Source organism: Typopeltis vanoorti, chromosome 17, assembly GCF_054136105.1.
Source record: "Typopeltis vanoorti isolate ZY-2024b chromosome 17, IOZ_Tvanoo_1.0, whole genome shotgun sequence".
Lineage (NCBI taxonomy): Eukaryota > Metazoa > Arthropoda > Arachnida > Uropygi > Thelyphonidae > Typopeltis > Typopeltis vanoorti.
This window is the reverse complement of record NC_143565.1, coordinates 69,594,653-69,615,880: the sequence shown is the minus strand read 5'-3', so window position 1 is coordinate 69,615,880 and position 21,228 is coordinate 69,594,653. Positions and strand designations below refer to the sequence as shown.

Here is a 21,228-nt window from a genome sequence, read left to right as displayed (position 1 = left end):
TAAACTATGACAAAGCAATTTTTATATAGCCAGATAGGATACGAGATCTTCCTCCTCTTCAAAAGATAGCTTTTCTTCTTAAAAGATTAACAGAAATAAAAAATTTCAGCTTGAAGCGCTCTCTTTTTTAAAAATTTTCTTGGATTAGATTCCTTTCCAGTAACACTAATTAGAACTATGTGTTTATTCTCTTAAATAACGTGTTGTACTTTTGTTGTTGTTATTATTATTATTGTTATTATTATGCGACACCTCCAGGGAGTCCAAAGACTCATGGAGGGAGAGTGTGGCAACAGCATCGAACGATTGAATCCCTTCCAACCACTAACCGCGCTGAAACTTGCTTACCGTTTTGCGTGAGCTATTAGTAGCAGAGGCTCTATCAATCGATCAACCTTTGCTGGTAGCAAAGGTTGGTTAAAACAGTTCATTCTGAGTTCTTCTCTTTGGGATTTCATAAATTCTTAGATCCGAGAGATCGTTTATACCAATAAGTTTCGGTTTATTTTGCATGCACCCCTTAAGAATTATTAGCTTTCAGATAGTATACGTATGTTAGTAATTTCGCGGCTGATTTAATATTTCCAAGGAGTATGCAATCTATTTCACTGTCAATTTGATATTTTCAAACATTTCAGGAAATACAAATAGAAAGAAGGGGAAAAAATAAAGACTTGACTAATGAGCCAATACCGAGACTTTGCTAAATAGTGATTCCGACAACTAAACTTAAAATAAATCATACGAACATGGCGTGATAAAAGTATGAAGACAGTTCAGGGTAGCCTGTCTAAACACTTGCTTTTCGGAATATTTTACATTAGAATGGAGTAAGAAAGGCTTCAGTTGAAGTCGATACCAATAAACTGCAGTTGAAATTAAGTTGTAGGTTAATTAAGGAATGGAATTTGATAGGGGGGGGGCGAGAGGCAGGAATCGATGGAAACAAAGTTAAAACCTCCTTTACAGAAATATTTCTTTGTTGGTAATGCCAGTAAAATAGAGTGGGGGAGAATAAAGAAGGATAAAATTGAAAATAAAGGCAAAATGCCTTTATCTAAGTAAAATTCAAGTAATAGGTTTTCATTTATAAATTGAACAATTGTAGGACTGTTAGCAGCAGGAGTGGACTCGATGTCAATAACATAACAGTTTTATATACATTGTTAATTCAAACTGTGCTTCATGTCGTAAATATTTCCAAACATGCAATGCTCTGTGTGTCCCAGTATGAAAACCACCGATTTATGACATTTTTACCTAAATTATGGGATCCGTTGACAATTTAGGAGAGGAATTAATAATCATTTCGATAAATAAGTGCTATTGCTCTGATTTACTGTTTAACCCCTTCACATACAAAGACGTCTGTGACACGTCTTTTGTTTATTGCACCAAAATTGATTTTGAATTTTGGTTTCACATATAAATACAACCGAATATAGACGCTAGACAATCTTGTGGCTATTTCCTTTCAGCCGAGAAAAGTTGCCAACGGTGTGCATTGGCAATTTCGTTTGTGTTTGCACAAATTCATCATTATTTTTCAAATAATGATGAATTTGATCCAACAAATCCCCCTCGCCCAAAACTCGCCCAAAAAATTGGCAGAAAAACGACCGCTTTCTGATTTTTAATTGGTACGTTAAGGGGTTAATAAAGGGAAAATAATCTGAAATGAAGATATCAGTATTGATATCCAATCGTTTGTTTTCTAAGATTAAACGAATTATTGTACAGTTGTTAATTTTGTATTAGCCTTTCTCAATCCCGCGTGCATATTGCCTGAAGCAGAGGAAAGGATTGAACATTAAACTATATATTTTATCATCTTCTTATAAGCAAGGGTAAATTCGTTCTCTTTTGGAGAAACGAATATTTGTCATCTTCAAATTTCTGTTAGAGAGGATTCCATCATGGATGCCTATGAAAGCACGGCCTCCGTCGCACAGCTGAAGAGCAGGCAGGATGTTTCGATTTAAAAGACCCAGATTCAGATACCGACCAACGCTCGAATGTTTATGTGGGCTTGTCAAGTGAAGAGTTTCTCTCTGTAATGGGTGTTTAGCTAAATGTGAATTAGCTAGTCTCGTAAGGCTGTAAAAAAAAAAAAAAAAAAAAAAAAATCTTTCGCTAAATGAAACTCGGGAAACCCCCCTATGTAAATTGTAATTTATGGACATAATACATTGTCAAGGAATGGTTTTACACAGAATTGTGTGTGTGGGGGGGGGGGAGGTTCCTTATTGAAACATTTTTTCAATCTGAAAAATTAAGGCAGAGAATGCGTGTATTACTGATAAACAAAGAAACAAAGCCGTGTGGCCCTTTCGGAAAATGTACCTTAATAAAGTGATACGAACACATACCGAAGATCATAAATGACCAATGATGAATAGTAAAAACAACATTGATGCTTTTAGAAAATATAATATGTCACATTACTTTGTGCTATTGGAATAGTTCTTTATATTAAGCGTATTCTTAGGTGTTTTTTTAAATTTGAAAAAAAAAAAAATATATATATATATATATATATATATATATATAATAGAAGTTTGTTAACCCTGAAGACTTAGAATAGTTGCTCTCGTGTCATGTTTTTTTTCATATATTTATTTCATAGATGACGAACGACAGGACATCCAATGCTGTAAATATCCACAGGAACATCAACACCCAAACTGCATGACTATTCAAATACCCCGTGATGATCCCTTTTACAAATACTTCCACAGAGAATGTTTAGATTTCGCCAGAATTTATGCTGGAATGAAGCCTGGATGCAGATTAGGTATATCAAAGAGAATTTTTTATTGCTGCTGTTCCTGTTGCTAGTCATCTTATTATCTTTCTGTGTTCCTCACAAAAAAGTAGTGTATTTTAGTGTAAAAACAATATTTGCGTTTATCATTAATCTTTAGCAAAGTCGTCTACCATGAAAGAATATAAAAATAGCAATATTTACTTTAGTTCTACGAGTGCGGAAGGGATATAAACATGAACCTAAAGCTTCTTTACACAAACGTTGACAGACAATAATAAAAACATGATCTGGGATATTTTAATGTAGAAAAAGTTTGAGATACTTAAATTCTGCAGCCCCCCCCCTTTTTTTTTACTAAAGAGTTTTTCTTTAGCTCTTTTATCTTATTAAAAATATTAAACCTTACGTCCTATTTTCTTCAACATTTTAACAAACGCCTCTGCATATTTTTTCCTTTTCCTTTTAGAGTCAATGGCCCATCAAGGTCAAAATCTTTAAACTTAGAAAAATGCGTTCGCAAGCCAAGTAGCGCTGATGTACGCGTGTAACCGTCTCATGTTCAATGCATAAGTAGCATTGATCTTGAAGCAGTTAGATGCGTATTGTCTATTACTAGCTAAGTATGTATGCATTATTATTGCAAAACAGATCAAAAGAACCCATTCAGTTAACAGATATAATACACTGTTCTCACAACCATAGTTGCTTCGGCTGTAATTCAAACCAGTCACAACAATCCACAAAAGGTTGTAATCTAATAATGTATTAAGTATATACATTATTCGCGCTATCTACACTACGATTTCCAATGCCAATCCATTCCAATCACGCATTACTCTGAGAGAAAAAAATAAATGAAAAAAATTCTTTCAAACTTTTGTATATATGTGTCTTTTAAAAAATAGATGAAAAGAAATTATAATAAATATCAAAGATTAAAATAAATCACAGTATGATTCTAATATTGTTTTATAGCCATATCAAAATTGTCTTGGAAGCTTTAAAAAGAAGATTCAAAAGTTACCTAATAGAACTTACGAAAATACAACCTTCAGCATGAGCTCTGCCCTGGAACTTGTCTATTCGTCTATTATTATTGTGTTTGATTAAAGGATTTTCTGTTTGTTGTGTCAACTTAATTATCATCAGACCGGGAGAAAACTTTGTGTCGCCACTTCTAATAGAAATCCATGTCTCAAAATTATGTTTTTCATAACTACGCTCTCTGAATGTGCAAAAAAAAAAAAGTAATGGTTTGATGCCAGTCTTCTGAAAAACTTTATTTTGCATTAAAATTTAGTAAAATAATGGATAATAAATATTTGGTACTCGTTTAAATATTTATTATTATTGAAGTAAACCAAGGTTGGCCAACTACGCGTCCTTTTGGAGCCAAAATAATTCCGGTAAGACTTAGAAGAGCTGCAACCTTTGACCGACGTGCGGTGGTACGGATGTAAGTAAGTGTGCGCATGGTGAGGTTGTATCGAGCTTGTAAAAACTGCTTTGACTAATTACGCACCTAATTTTAAGGAACTTACTAAGAAAATGGATACAAGGAAGGCCTCTATTCGTAAATAAGTAAACTAAAATTATTGTTTCGATTTGGAAATTAGTCTAATTGTTCAGAGTAAACTTCGTTTAATGTATTTCGAATTAAACTTTTTAATGCAGTCATTTTTATTAACCCTGATTTTCTCTGTCTTGTCTTCTTTTTTTTTTATTTTGTTCCTCTTTTTTGTTGTCTCTTCTCTTTTTCTTTATTTTTTACCTGGTAGATCGCGAACAGCCTCGTGACGCATGGACACGAGCCGCATGCAGCTCGCGAGCCACGTTGTGGCCACCCCTGCACTAAAGTAATATTGGATATATTTATTATCCTTTCTTTTAATACAGAATAATTTCTTTAATTTTTTTTTATTATTTTATGTGTTATTGCAAAATAAATAAATCAAACTCAGCATATAGGGAGATCCGTGTTGCGACGTCTTAGGTTACTAATGCAATTCATTGTAAAATCTTTCATTCATATCGGTGGCATTAAACATTAAAAATAAAATAAAATAAATAATGTGACTACTTTTCTTTTCCAAAGGGAGTAGGCGGAAATTCTTAAACATAACCGATTTGAAATCAGTAGGCGACCATCTCTAGTCTTCACTGATGGTTTCATTTTTAGTGAAGATATTCAAACATCGGAAAGGAGAATACCATTCACAATTGCTGCTCTCTTGTATTCTTGAATCCTAACTGGTGTATTATTGGCTCAAATACTGTGAGTTCTAGAGTCGATTTTTCTGTGTGTTTTGGGATTCGAAACCTGAGTTTCCTGAAGGAGGAAGCCTACTTTACTTGCACCGCAGAAATTACTTGCATCATCGAACTGCACGAAATGCAGTCAGATAAAACTTTATTTTTTTAATCTTCATTTATAAAAAATTGAAAAGCATTATGCCATGACAATGAAATTTGTACATGTTCCGCCATCTATTGGTTATATAGAGAACTACAATATATTTTAATCTATTTACTTATATGTTTCTATATATTTACAAAAAAATAAAATAAAATAAATAATAAATAAGAACCTGCTTGTCACCTCTCCGTAGGGTAACGAAAAAAAGCTATATTAATCATGAAAAGGAGTTCGAGTATTTGTAAATATCATCATGTTTTTACAAATTCGTCCTTCATATAAATCTTTGGGCATATTTGATATATAACTTACTTTAAGAATTCCATTCTGTAATATAGGATTTTAATGCATAGTTAAGCAAGTCAATATTTATAGTGATGGAATATTTAGGGAATTCCTTATCAGAAATTAAAAAAAAATTATTGTATAAATATTATAACATGCCGTATCTCAGATAAAGACAGTATTTCTGAAATTATGTGGAAATTGGAACATGAATCGCCTTTTCTAGGTCCTTCTGTATACACTACTTCGTTGTAATGCATAGCGATGCAATTCCTGGCAAATGGGGACCCAAACTGCTAGTAAAGACATTCGTTTCCTTTTGCTTGATTTCAAAATTTATTATGTTTTTATGCACATACACGAATTAGCTGGAGGTTGTGATTTGTGAGCACACAGGGAAAATTCTTCTAACATGTAAACCGCCATCTAGGAGTTAGTCGCAGAACTAATTACCGAAGCAGAAGAAACCAAGCGAATGGTTTCTTCTGCAATTCTGAAAACTGTTATTATTATTATTATTATTATTATTATTATTATTATTATTATTATTATTGCGGGCGACTCCAAGGAGTCCTTAGACTCATCGAGGGAGGCCCTAAACATCATGTCCATCACTATTCGACATTCACACAGTATCTATCATACTTTGCCTTGAACTCATTCACTGTCATAGCACCCACAACAGACTCTGGCAGCTTATTCCACTCATTCACCACTCTAAAAGTAAAAAACCCAGCTTTAATGCCCTTACTAACCACACTCTTGCCCAGCTTCCATGGGTGTCCCCTAGTTCTCCCACCACCAGTCCTGTTCTCAAAAATATCCTCTGAATTAATCCTATAGAAACCCTTCAGCAATTTGAATGTCTCAATCATATTTCCCCTTTTCAGCCTATCAAGCAATTTCTGCAACCCACAAATCTTCAGCCTGTTTACATAAGGTTCATTCGAGAGACCTGCTATCATCTTGATCACTCGCCTCTGGATCCTCTTGACTACGTTAAGAAATTTAGTTGACTGATTATTTTTATGGTGATTTATATTTCTGTAATTTATACCATTAGATGTCAGCATTTTGTGCTAGCCTATAAATGAAATAAACAGAGATGGAAAATCTCTAAAAATTCCCTTCATAAAGGGCTTTAAGCTGAAACCTTCCTTTCACGTAGATCATCAATATTACTCGTTGCTTAACAGTCGAAGTTTCTAAGGTACTCTTGACAATGGGAATAACGGTGTTCATATTTTATTTTAATATTCATCTGTTTGCTGAATTACTAAATATTTTGAAGTTTTGCATTCAATTTCATTGTATTTCGTAATAATGAAATGTAAAGATTCCTCCTCCTTATTTCTATGCACGATTTAAATTTGTAAGAAATAACTTGGAAAGATTGTGGCAGTTGAACATATTCTCTAAGGTCTCTGGCAACCTTACGATAAAGTATCGTCGGTGGTTTTAAGTGATAGCAAAAATGCTTGAAATTTAAAGTAAAACTGAAAATGGAAAAAAAATAATAAATTATGTGATCCATCCATTAGATTTCGTGCTTATGACAAAATTTATTTTTTATAACTTACAAAATAACAATTTATTACAAAATTTTACACTTTGTCAACAAATAATCCCAATAAAAAACAATTGAATTTAACACATTGTTTAAACACTTGCTTTGTAGTATTCTTCGTGTATATATTTTTTGTCATTTTCAGGACCTCGATTACAAACTAACATTCTTTCTTCATATGTTGATGCCAGTTTTGTATATGGAAACAACCAAGATGTGGCCACCAGATTAAGGGAGTTCCGTGGAGGTAAGAAATCTCTTTCTCATTCTCTGGTCTTAATGTGTTTGGGTTTATCATTCTGATATATTAAGACAGAAGTAAAAAAATGATCATTCTACACAATATCATTAAGAAGACTGTATAATCATCATCATAATTATTATTATAATTATCATGAAATATCAGATATCAAAACTGAAAAAACATAAATACGAAACTGTTGCTTTAATAGATCCTGATAATTGAAAAAAGTGAAAAAAAATTGCCTTTTGAATTGCCTACGAAAGGAAACTTTCGGAAATCATCTCTTATATAGTATCCGCTGCGAATTTCTAAAATAGTTCTCTAGTTTGATACATAATACATCGTTTTCAAAGTTATCAAAATGTTTTGTGCGTGCCTTTTAAAACTGTCATCGTTGCTAAATGGATTTATATACAAGCTGCAAAATGCATCATTTTTGTGAATCTTTCTTTATAGGTCTTTTGAAAGCATCTCCGTTATACCATGAACTTGGTCTGAAAGATCTTTTACCTATGAAAATGGTAGAAGCAGATGTTGGATGTATGTCCAGGCCAAGAAATGTATATTGTTTTGATGCAGGTAAGTACTTTAAAGAAAAAATGATACTAAGGAATTATTTTCTTAACAGACCATCAAAAAAGAATAGATTTGAAATTCATGCATACTTACAGTACATCATATCAATGAATGAAAATTATATTATATATAAAAAAATCGCATTTCATAAAAAAATCGCAATTCATAAAAATAGTATTGGGGGGGGGGAGTTCCAGACCAATATTCATTCATTTTTTTTGCACATTCACAAATATAAAGACATTAGCAACATCTTTTCTTTTCTTTTTTTTATTTGGTGTCAAACATCATTCATTGCAAACTACATTTTTATATATTTTTGTGCTAAAATAAAAATCTTGTTTGTAATGTTTGCAATTTTAGAAAAAGATGAGCTTATAATGTACGATATGTGTCTGTAATGTTCATTTTAATTTTTTTTCCCGCAACTCTGCTCTACTTCGCTAAATACATCTCACCCTCTCCACTAATACTTAATTCTCCTACTACGACACTACCACCATCAACGCCATCTACAGCTCATTATCACCAACAACAGTATTTTTTATCTGTAATTTGCGTGTGTTCTGAAAGCTGATTTGTCTGTGGTCGATATGATAAACGGGAGTTTCCGGGAGAAAAAAATCCTGCTACTGCCGTATCAGATAGTATAAACAACTATAGAAATTATCTTAGTCATATTAAACGTTTACATCTTACTTTTGTTAAAATATCGAGTTGAAATTGAGAAATTTAAGGAAATTTAATTTAAAGTAAAATAAAAATCTCTCGATAAGTTTCATGAAGATACAAAATTTAGATTTAAAAAATAGGAAAAATCCAGATCTCTTCTATTATACATGCATGAGCCAAAACATTATGACCACCCAGTCTGTTTCCAGCCAAACAGAGATGCATGTTCGCTGGAAACAGTCGGATGGTGGAAGCATCTTGATATGGGGATTGTTCTCTTGGACACCACTGGATCCTCTCATCCCACTGAGCATACGTTGACCACTAATTCTTATCTGGGGGATTGTTTCGGACTGTGTATTCCCTACATAGTCATAATTTGGCCCTATATTCTGGACTCTTTCAGCAAGACAACCCTCAATATCACAAGGTTCAAACTATTTATTTGGTCCAGAATACATCAGGACACATTCCGTGATCATTGAAAACTGAGAAGGCTACTAGGTAGGTAGGTGATGATAATGTTTTGGCTCATGAGTGATACTGAGAAGAAGAGATTTACAACACATTATTGAAACCATATGACCCGTTTATCTTTGTTATCAACATATGTACTTTACAGTATCATTGAAATCGCGCACGCTCCATTCTGGAAACATTTTTACCACTTACATATATAATCTTATTTATAGAGTCTAGGAGTTTCAAATTACCCGACATCACAACTTGCATCTTCAATCAACGACTGATCACTGTTGTAATAATTCTCTTCCTCTTTCTGCAGGAGACGAAAGAGTAAACGAACAATTGATGCTGACAGTTATACACACCCTATGGATGCGAGAACATAACAGGATCGCCGAAATCCTTGGTCATTTAAATCCACATTGGGATGATGAAATGCTCTATCAAGAGACTCGGCATATTGTGGCCGCGGAAGTCCAACACATTGTGTACAACGAATTCCTTCCTATGATAATCGGCAGAGAAACACAACACAAATATGGTCTTACGCTAAAAAAACACGTAAGTATAGAGTAAGGAAATTAAGTTTCAACGCAGAACCATAGCGACATTTGCCAGTGCCAATCCTGCTCTGTCATGTGTGTGTGCGCGTGATGTAAATATATTGTATATCTTTACATCCCCAAGGATTATGCTGCATTGATAGGGCTGGCTATGTCAGCAGATGGTAATATTTATCATTTCTTTTCCACATTATTATTCTCCCATTACTGCAATTTTGTCAATTAAGAGCTAAGAACCCCCCCCCCTTCCCGTCTTACTATGCTTTATTATAATCTAATGCTACAACCACATGCTTCAAAATATAGCAACTGCTAATATACAACGAGATTAGAATGAATGTCGAGAACAAGAAAATAGAATCAGAAGACATAAGTATAACGAAGCTATAAATAATAATAAGATAAGCTAAAAATAGAAGTGAGGAAAATAACAAAGCTTCCGAGTTGCTATAAGGAAGTTGTTTGTTTCGACTTACAGCATTATCGGGAGGGAAAAAAAAATGATAAATAAAAAAGACTGAGGCATTGCATTATTGACATAAATCATGGGATATTTTAATCTCATCTTCAATAACTTCGGAAATAGAACTGCACGTTATGCCATCTAGTGGCGACACATGAAAACTAGGAAGGTACGTTGAATTTGTTGATTTGGAATTAGACCAAATCAACTTAGTTATCAGGCCGGTCTGTTAATTGCGTTCTTTTGACCTCTGTTGAAATGAATGAGAAGCCCAAGTTTTTAAGGAGGAAAATCCTTCTAACTTCATATGAGAAGTTAGAAGGATTACTTAATCGGCTAATTTATCTTTATTAAAATAAAAATAAAATAAAATAAAAACTTCGTATACAGAGCTTGTTTAAATGAAGATGAGTTAATGTTTATAGCTACGCTCTCATCTTGACGGTGATCGTTTCTGATCATGATAGCTTATTAACACTGGACTATGCTATATAACAAATAATTTAACTGAAACAGTTTTCTAATATATGTTTTAATGAATTGGATGTGTTATCATTTCGACATTTTTATCGAAACCATTATCATTTTTTATATATAAATGAAGAGGCGAAGAGCCTGACAGTCACTAAAATTATTCTGAATTTTAAATATGCCGATGGAAAACATCATCCACACAAGAAATGTTGCAGTTGGACTAGCAACGATATTTGAGAACAACAGAACTGAATTAATTACTTTTGTTTGATATAAAGGCATGATACATTGAATATTTAAGCATGTGTTTTGAAGCTTTGCGAATGTTCATAATATAGGATATTTTGCAGTTTGATTAGCATGGTTTATTAGACTTCTTGAGCACTATACACACATAATTTACAGAAGTGGCGTAGAGAAAAACTACAGAGTCATGCTATTTAAACTTAAACCGAATTTCAACCTTTTTCCTGTATTCAGTTGGGATCCGTTATTAAGTAAATGCTTGAAGCTTGCAGAGAGCTTATTTGAAAAAATATGATCCTTCCTTGCCACATGGTTGTTAGTGCTTTGCGAAGATCCGATCCGATAAAGTCCTCTGCAGGGAAGACACACCTACCCATAACAATTAAACAGCCGTTATTACTATCATTATTGTTACGGCTAGCTATCCTTCCGAAGATAGTCGGTAACATCGGCAGTTTCGAAATATATATATATAAATTTCTAAATATATCTATAAATTTATAAAAAAAAAAAAAAAAAAAATCAGCTAACGCCTTTTTATTCCCGTATACGGGGAGTAGGCGAGGCCATTTAGCCCTATCTAACTTTTGGAGACTGAGTGGGCAGTTCAATCTCCACTGGTACCCAATCAGAGACAGATGGCCCAAGGCTATCACTAATTAAGCGGTACGCAGTGAAGAGAGACGGCTCAAATGTGCCGCCATCTCGTGGTCCCTAACCCTAAGACAATATATTTAATGTCTGAAATAATGTGGGTTCTACGGTCGATTTTCTTGAGTTTACAGGACGAAAAACCCGAGTTTCCGGGAGGAAAAACCCGCTTGCCCGTGCCAGAGATCGACTAACTCGGGAACCGGTCGAAAAAAGGCTTAGAAAAATTTCCTCTAGTCGCCGACTAGACTCGAAACCAAGTCTTCCTTCGTGCGGCCAAGTGCGGTGGTGTGCAAACGCCACATCCACTGAGCTACACAGGCTCATAAATTTATAAATATATTATATTATATTCGAAATATATTTAGAATATAATATAACAGATATACACACCTATACAGCATTTCTAAAAGTTTAGAAGAGTTAAGAAAATTGAAAATATTTGTACAATGGTATCCATCCGTCAATAATGTCTGATTTTTTATCGTTTTTTATTAGTATATTATCCATCAATTATTTCTCCATTTTTTTTTCAAAATAAATATTTAAATTCGAATAATTAATTGCTTTCATTCCAATAGGGATACTATGAAGGATACAGTCCAAAAGTTAATGCTGGCGTCCGTGCAGCATTTCAGTCTGCAGCATTTCGATTCGGTCACAGTCTTCTGCCAGATGTTGTTGAAAGATACAATAAATTCCATGAAAAACTGGGTAAGTACAAAAAAGATTTTGAAAAAAAAATCGGTCTAATTTGCATAATAAAGAAGTAGCCAAAATGAAATAAAAATCCTTGGTGTTTACGGGTCGTAAGTCCAACGATGTGTCAAGTAACCATGACTTTCGTAATAACCATAATTTTAGGATCAGGGATGTAGGTATAATCTAGGTAATAGGTAAATCCAGGATTTATCTATTTATCCCGGATATATATTTTTGTATATATCTTTGAGTGTGTTCTTCTCTCCGGATTACATCTTTCGTAATAAAAAAACCCAGTTTTCGGAGAAAAAAAAAATCCTTCACTTCCGAATGAGACTGGTCACCCCTATCTAAACGGAATTCGAAGCTGGGTCTTTTCAACCAAAGGGCATAATCGAAACTGACTGAAATACTGAAGCTCTAACAGTAGCCACAGACGGAAATTTATATATATGATAAAAATTCAATATTTATATTGCAGTTCAGTCAGATTTGTCCTCTACATATGTTCATAGTAAGCTAACAATTAGAGGAACACTGAAGTATTGATTGGTAATTCTTGTGTCTCTCTTCTCAAAATCGCAAAGCAAAATAAATAAAATAAAATTTAACCTTTGAGAAAAGTAAAAGCAAGCAGTTTTTGATTTTAGCAATACACAACAAATGCTGTCGGAGAGAAGAATGCATATATCACTACAACGTCCTTATTCTTGCTATTAAACGGTTCATATGCAAACAAATTCTAATGCTGTTAAACAATTTTTTTAATAAATACACAATCATCTTCATAACGCAGACAGTAGCAATAATTCTCTTTGGTTGAACCTAAGCTCCAATGCCGTTTTTGAGATGAGAGGAATCTTTATAATGTATTTTCGACAGAAGGTGAGTTAACCAGTCTCATTCTGAGACAGCAAGGTTTTTGTTTCTGGAAACCCGAGTTTATCTTCCAACAAAACAAACATACTAACCGCCCAGAGGTGACCCATGCACATTGACATTCTGTAATGAATGAAGTAATTGTCCAATTATTAACAAAACCGGGCTTATTATAAGAATGTTATTAAACACACGTAAAATTTTAAGATTCATCTGATAAAAAAAGAGTAAGGTTCAAATGAATAAATCAATCCTTATCAGACTTTAGAGACGTAGTAAAACATCTGCTTGGGTTAATCCAAACATTTGGATCCAAATTGGAATTTATACTGAACAAATTACAACATTATAAGTTTAAATTCAAGCCTTATATACAACTAGCTGATTAATCAAAGCAGTAAATTATGCATTAATTATAATATCATATGCACCATTTATGCAAGTAAAACAGAGAAAATGTTTTTTATTTTAATATTTGATACCGATAAATTATTCAGATACGGATAAGAAATTTTTCAATAGGCAGAAATGTTTTATGGCAATTCAGCTTATTAAAAATCTGCATTCAAGTATGTGATTAATAGACAAAACCTGAGGCCTACATAACTTCAAACGGGGAATGATAGTAGGAACCAGACTGACCCTTAAAAGTGTCTCGTAAACCGTTGTGATGCTAGGATATCCAAAAGCAATAATATTTTAGGTGTACAGAGAATGGTGTGATAAACAATACGTCAATGTCCAGAATGTAGCCAGAAACTGCCGATCATGTCAATGAATAAATAATTATTGTGACGTGTTAGGGCGTACGTTGTTCTTCAGGCCGGTTTGCTGTTTTGTTAGACGAAATATTCGTCGTTGCTGACCGAGCTACGGAGACTCCTCCCATAGTTGATATTTAGCTAATGCGCAACTGTCTTTCGATGGATATTTGGCTACGAACTAAACCCAGACATCGTGTATATTCTTTGTACTCTTAGTTGCTCGTTTCTTATTGGACTGCATTAATGTTTTATGTTTTTGATGTTTAGGGAAAATGGGTGGTCATTAGTTGAACAATCTCTTCTGCATATGCCACTCGCATGCCATTTATACTGAGACAGCGTTCTGTACAACAGTTGTAACTCTTCTGATCAGAATTATTAATATTGCTTAATAAGCTTGGGCATTCGCTTCAACCCTATTTATTCTTCAATTTCTGGCAACATCTTCTGATATTGAATAATTCTAAGTATTTTAATTCTTCCTATATTTTACTGATATTTGTCTTCCTATCTAGTAACCGATACCATGGAACCGAACATAACATTCCCCTCAATTGGTAATCATTTCCTGCTTTGTAGTTCAGCATGTGTCGTTTCTGAATGGAACATCCATATAATTAGCCACTTCCAACGTCAGTACAGCATGATAACTACACCAACTGGAGACGGAATAGTCACGCATTTTACTGAAACCTTTCTGACACTATACTCGTAATCAAGTCTAACACTCTTTGGCCTCGAGTTGTTTCTTTCGCACGTTGCTTAAGGAAGTCGTCTTAATATTTTGGTTTCATTCTTCTAGTGAGATTTCATCTCTACCCAATCAGTGTTTGGATAATGAATGTCACCATGATGATTGTACTTTTATCACGTATCAGGTTGATTTGGAGATACGTACATTTCATCCGTACCAGCAACCAATCCACTAGGTCTGTAATAACACTCGACCATTTATTTGAACTTGTTAGACTACACTTCACACCAGATGGCGTCAACCTCACTACCAAATTGTTATTAATATAACAATTATAGCTTTCTACTCTAATTAGATTCAAATAGCTGATATCATTAGCAGAACTCTGTTCTTCTCTCCTATCTTGTCTTCCCCTCTGTTTAAGTTAATATATCTGCTTCTGAGCCGGGCTTCACTAATGTCTACAATCTGAGATCACAACGATTCGCTTTGTTCCTTATACTCCTGGAATCTATGTATAGACAGACGTTACCCCCATGTTTTTTTACACTCATCTCTGTAATCTGTATGATTCAATCTATGACAACTTACCGATCCCTATTCCTATCTAATGCCTTACCATATACAAATCTCTTTGCACATACTTAACAAGTTCGAAACAGACTAGCACAATCATCCTTTCTTCATAATCACCCCGTGATTAAGCACATTAGTATCATTAACACAGTTACATAACTTAGTCGCTTTTACATATAGATCTTACATTCCTTCCATCATGATATAGTTTCCCTGACTCTTCGTATTAAGTCCCATCCCAATAAACATTTCTCCTAACTTCTGATACTAAACGCATTCAAGTGCATGGCTTTCGTTTTATATAAATTCATTCTTTCCTTAAACTTACTCACACATCAAAAACTGATAACCATTCCTTCTACAAGGTATGCTCATCGAATCGTTTACATCATAGTCCTTAATTCAGTATTATCATATCTTGGTAACAAATTGACGATTTTCACTCTCTCTCTCTCTCTTCACATTCCATAGTATTCCTTTCATATTCGTCTCATTAAATCATTTGAACCTACGAGAAATACTGTCTCTTCTACTTTTCTTTTCTTTTCTTTTTCAATTTCATTCATCATATTTTGGATTTTCGCTCCCGGAAAACTCGAAGTAATAACACTGTCATCAATACATATACCACATGACTATACCGTTTCGGTGGCCTGTCAGGGTCAAGTAACCTGGCATCTTAAAAACCTGATACTGGTTTTTAAGATGGGGAAGCTAATTCTATCTGCATTGTCTGCTACGTCTGTAAATTGTGTGTGTGTGTGTTCTTCTGGATAGTTCCCCTTTTTGATGGAGGAATAACCCTGCCATCCCAGTGTGAGATCGGCTAACTCATCTTCACTTGAAAAGCCCTGATTGATAAAGGTTCTTCGAGTTCTAGACAATTGAAATCAAGATCTTTCCAACCAAAGGACTTTGCTATACTGATTGAGCTATGAAGGCTCATATGATATTATATGTTGTATGATAAGAGCCATCATAGCTTAGTCGGAATCGACGAAGACCTTTGGTGGGAAAAATCTAGATTTGAATCCCGGCCAGGACGCAAAGAACCTTTATCAAGGCTTTTCAAATGAAGATAACTTAGCCGACCTCATGCTGTGGTGGCAGGGTTTTCACTCTAGGAAACTCGGGTTTTTTTTTTCCTGAAGACTTTTTTTCTATACTTATTGTATCAAATTAGACCACCATTACAAAAACCATTATAAGTCCAATTCTATTTATTGGCAATAGGATTTTTTTATTCTGTTCGGTGAATTCTGGACGGTTTTTTCTTCCAGAGATACACATTCGGAAATCCACTTAGAACTACTACTATTTCAAAGAATAATGTACTGATTCAGGAATATAAGACGACAGCAGTACTGTCGAAGTATCTTCCCTAAAGTCTCCAAATCGTTGGTAGTCATAAGTCCAACTATCTGTGAAGACTAGGAGTAAAAAGCGTTGCCTATCGATTTCTAAAAAGTTACAACTATAGAGTTCCACCTACTCCCTTCGAGAAATAAAAGTCGATAGAGGATTTCATTATGTTATTTTTATTTAGTTTGTTTTTCTTTTTTTGTTAAATGCCATTGATAACAATTAATATTCAACCAGTCTAATATATAATAATGGATTTACGACACAACACGGCTCTCTCTATATATGCTTATTTTAATTTCTCTCGTGTAAATACCAAAATTTTTTCCTTAACTTTCCAGAAACTCTTCGCGTGTCTAAATTGCTCCGTCAACCATACAACTTGTACAAACCAGGAATCGTTGACACATTCATTCACAGTTTGCTCAACCAAGCAGCTAATCAGATGGATTCAGAAGTAACTACTGAGGTAAGTTTCGTATAATCTTTTCTTATAAAGCTAAAAATTTCGTTTATTTTTATTGAAAGTTTTTTCACATGGTTATACTATAAATTAAAGATGCCAAGAAATTTTCTTGGTTTCATCCTTTATCCAAGTGTAAACAAACAAAGTTTGCGCGTTGAAGTAACTTCACGTCTGGATAGTGGCCCTTCCCATCCTGCATAGCATCATATCCTTGCGGATATGATGCTCTATACCATAATGCAACGCACATATCCGCAAGGATATGTGAGTTGCATTATGGGATATTAATGCAATTGATGTGAAATTAGTCTCTTTATATACAAGTGGCCCAGTCGCGAAGTGATTTCACGCGCAAACTTTGTTTGCGTACACTTGGATAAAGGATGAAACCAAGAATATAATTTCTTGGCATCTTTAATTCGTTTACTTTTATTGAAAACTTTGTACTTCGATTTGATGTGTTTGGACTCTCGCCCATATAGTTAAGTTCAAATATCAATCAGTAAAGGTTACTGTTTGGGAGATTCTTTAGGAAGTTGTTGAAGAAATTCAACCTAATGAGAAGGCAAATTATCTCTCTCCAACTGATCTTTCTGCTTTCCTGGGAGTAGAATCCAAGTTTCAACGAGGAAAGAGTTCATCGCCTGAGCAATTGGAGGATGGGAGTTGTTCGATACCTGACTAATTTTCGCCATTTTTTGGACTTAATAAACAAAAAATAAACTAGTTATTTGCATAATTAGATACAACTAATTTAATTCATTAAATAAATAGGAATCAGGATTTCACATTTGTCAGTGTTCATTCATATGAAATCGGTATATTTCAATTATTAATAAATAAATGTGTAAAGTGTTAATTAAAAAAAAATCTTGTGGATCATTTACTTTCTTGTATTTTATTTTATTTATTTATTTTTTTTTTTGCAGTCTTTAATATCATCGGTATTACAATGTACTTCTCTTATTTCGAATTGTCTTATTTTCAAATTATCTCTAGTGGTCTGTTGGTCATATTATTTTGTCATAAAAATAAATTAAGATCTCCCATTTATTTGTATACAGGTTGATAAGGACTCAATCCTTATCAGCCTTTATGCAATCGTTCCTGAGATGGGTAAATTACCTTCATTTGAAAAAGTCCTGATATTCCTTGAGCCCTAGAGAAATTTTATTTTACTTAATTTTGCCACTTAATATGATTTGATTTGAACCAAAATTTCATTGATAAAAATAAAATGACAAACTTTATTCAGGATTCTAAATACTAAATTTTATTATATTTCTTCTTTAGTCTGTTTCCATTCGCTACTAAATATCGGCTTCCCCACACCTTAATTTTCCAGTTCCTTCTGTCTTTAACCAATGTCCAAGGAAAGAGAACCGTTTTCTTCTTTTTTCTTCTCTTGGTATCCACTCAGTATTTCATTTCATTTCCATTTCATTAAATTTCAAATCGGAAAGACATTGTCATTTCGAATCATTTTGTAATTTTATTCTGTCAAAGAATAGCGAAAAAAGAAAAAAAAACATGTAATTAAAATTTAAAATCTTAATTAAATAAATGCATGTACAAATTATAACAGTACTTCATTTTAATTATCTACATGTTAAGTTTGAACTTTTCATGTTACATTTTGCCACTATATATCCATTACTAACAAATCGCCCGACAAGTCTCTAGAAACTTATACAGCTTTCATGAAATGTTAACTCTTTTTTGAGTTATGTTAATGCTAGTTTTTCGAGTAGTTTATGTACATTTAGTTCACCCAATCTTAAAAAATAGAAGAAAAAACTACGTGAGTCGCAGTTTTCATGCGGTAACAAATTCATCAAAGGTGAAAAAAAATAAGAAGAGTGCTAATCACGTGAGATTTCGTGGACGTCATGCAGTGGACCTTGATCAAGTACCCAATATGATTTGCTACTTTCCCTTTCCACTGCAACGAAAGTAATTGCATTTGCTAATGATGCATTTGCTAATGAAACTGTTAAAAGTAAAACACAGAAGATAAAAAAATCGGTTGCTTGAATGTTCGAAGAAGTCATGCACTGGACCTAGATTACGAAATATCCAGTAAGATTTCTTAAAGAAAAAGCAACATTTTGATAATGCACAACGTCAAAAAAAAAAAAAAAAGCTTTACATTCAAGCGATCAGTGTAACCGATTATTGGCTTCTTAAAGAGTTCTTGGAGTAAATTATTGATGATAAATTCAGCTTGAGCAAGCACGTATTGCAATGTGGCTAACAAAAAGCATGCAAGCACTTTTCGTAAATCTTCAAATGAAATCGACTACAATGACCTGTGACTTACGCCAACAAGCATTAAACATATATATTAACTGCAAAATATAAATTAACTGAAAAAACTTAACATTACAAACAGCCAGTAAGTAAATAGAGAAAGGCTGAGTGTAATGAGGAATATAGGATCAACAGTGGAAGGCCAAAATTACAAGGAAGCGTTGGATTATTCGTTGTGGGCAAATAAACTCTTGCGTTAACAGACATTGCTGTTTTTGAAGTTGAGGCTGACGCAACTAAGGCATTTAGGCCATCACATTATATTATATTGATTAACTACGTGTGTTCTTCTTGTATTTGAAAAAAGACTTTACCTCAGGATTAGCGGCACATAGAAAAATAATTATCTACACAGAGTCCACATTCTTGAATGATTAGGATTGTATTAATAGTCTGAAAGTTGAACAGACTGTTGATCACACTCCTCTTCTGAAGTCATAATCACCTGGATGTGTATGATTCAGAAGAAGAGTGTCGTATGTCAAAATAAGAAGAAAAACATTATCCAAAATTTTTAGTTTTTTTAGTAGAATTAATCTGAAATCAAGATGACATATCATTAATCTATAAATACATTCATAACAACATGATGAATAAAATCTAAATATATATACTTCTATTTTGTAAAACTATGATTTCTGTAAATTTATCTCATCCATTTTTCATTCGTCGGAGCCAGGTTGAATCCCTTAATTAGGAACTTTAGGAAATTAATGCAATCCACTTGCCATTCCTATGCTGCATTCCTCGAGGGAGAGTATTTTATGTCTGAAGAGAAAAAATCCCTCTCATTCCGTATAAGATCGGCTAACTCACCTTTAATTGAAAAAAGCCCTGATAAAGGTTTTCGCGTCATAGATGGGATTCCAGCCCCTTGTCTTTCCAACCACACAGCTCCGTGTGGTTGGAGGCTTAAATTTTAAGTTATAGTGTAACATAACTTAAGTTTTAAGGTGTAACATAAATCTCAGAATTCTGGGGAAAAGATGAGTCGTTTATGATATCATGACTACCTTCAAAAATACATTCACATGTTAATAGTAAATTTCATTTCTTTCTCCCCTTTCACTAGTTCCCTCATCATTTCATATTCTACTTAGTTTATAACAAATTCATCTATTAAATTTGAATGTGTGCAAACACTGTCGATCATCCATTTTACATGCATCTATTTTCATTTTCATTTAGGTTACGAACCACCTCTTCGAGAAACCAGGAGATGGTTACGGGCTTGATTTGGCGGCTATGAATATAATGCGGGCTCGTGAACATGGAGTTCCTTGTTATAACAGGTTTAGGGAGTACTGTGGATTGCCAAAGGCTCGTACCTTTTATGACCTAATAGGAATCATGTCAAATAAAACGATTCAGCGCTATATTCAGATTTACAAGTAAGTTCAGAATATTAGCAGTAAAGTACAGTACATCAAATACAGTACATGTGAATTCTATGCACGAATTAGTAATAGGATCTGCGAGGTCTACAGTGTTGTGTATGTGTCTCCTATTGTGATAAAAGTATTATTATTATTATTAGACCTCCATGGAATCAAGACTCATTGCGGAAGGGCCCACTCTCACACGCACATATAATTATACCTTGATTTAAATACATTCACTGTTTCGTTCACCAATCTCCATGCGAAAAAATCTACTCCTCATCCCCTTGCTCACGCCCTCCTTAAACAGATTCTAGGAATGGCCTCTTGTTCTCCTCCTGTCTCCAGCCATTCTATGAAAAATCTCATCCACATTAATCTGATAATTAATCCTAACTAACTTATATGTCTCGATTGTGTCCCTCCTCCTCCACTGGGTTTTTTATTTGCATTCTCTCTTTCTCTTCTCATGTTGCACATCTCAGAGGCTAGAAACCAACTTCGTCAATCGTCTCTGAATCCACTCCAACAACTTATCATCCTTTTGAAAACTAGGCAATTAATCTCTGCACAGTAATCCATATGCGGTATGAACAAAGCCTTGTACAATGGAATCATAACATTCTTACTTCTGCATGTCAGTGTTCTCCGCATCATTGTCATAATCCCCTATATTGCCTTCACAATTTTAGAAAAGTGTCCCCGAA

General features: G+C 33.9%; 1 protein-coding gene across 1 annotated transcript in view; it reads left to right on the top strand.

Moving 5' to 3' along the window:
- The window catches only part of LOC150097465 (salivary peroxidase/catechol oxidase-like), a 126,255-nt gene that overhangs the window by 91,444 nt on the left and 13,583 nt on the right, over positions 1-21,228 (top strand). Inside the window, exons 8-14 of the mRNA XM_090406928.1 lie at positions 2,627-2,794; positions 7,181-7,282; positions 7,736-7,858; positions 9,312-9,553; positions 11,971-12,103; positions 16,708-16,835; positions 20,331-20,533. Coding sequence (XP_090263054.1) covers positions 2,627-2,794; positions 7,181-7,282; positions 7,736-7,858; positions 9,312-9,553; positions 11,971-12,103; positions 16,708-16,835; positions 20,331-20,533 — 1,099 coding nt within the window. The remainder of the gene's footprint in view (positions 1-2,626; positions 2,795-7,180; positions 7,283-7,735; positions 7,859-9,311; positions 9,554-11,970; positions 12,104-16,707; positions 16,836-20,330; positions 20,534-21,228) is intronic.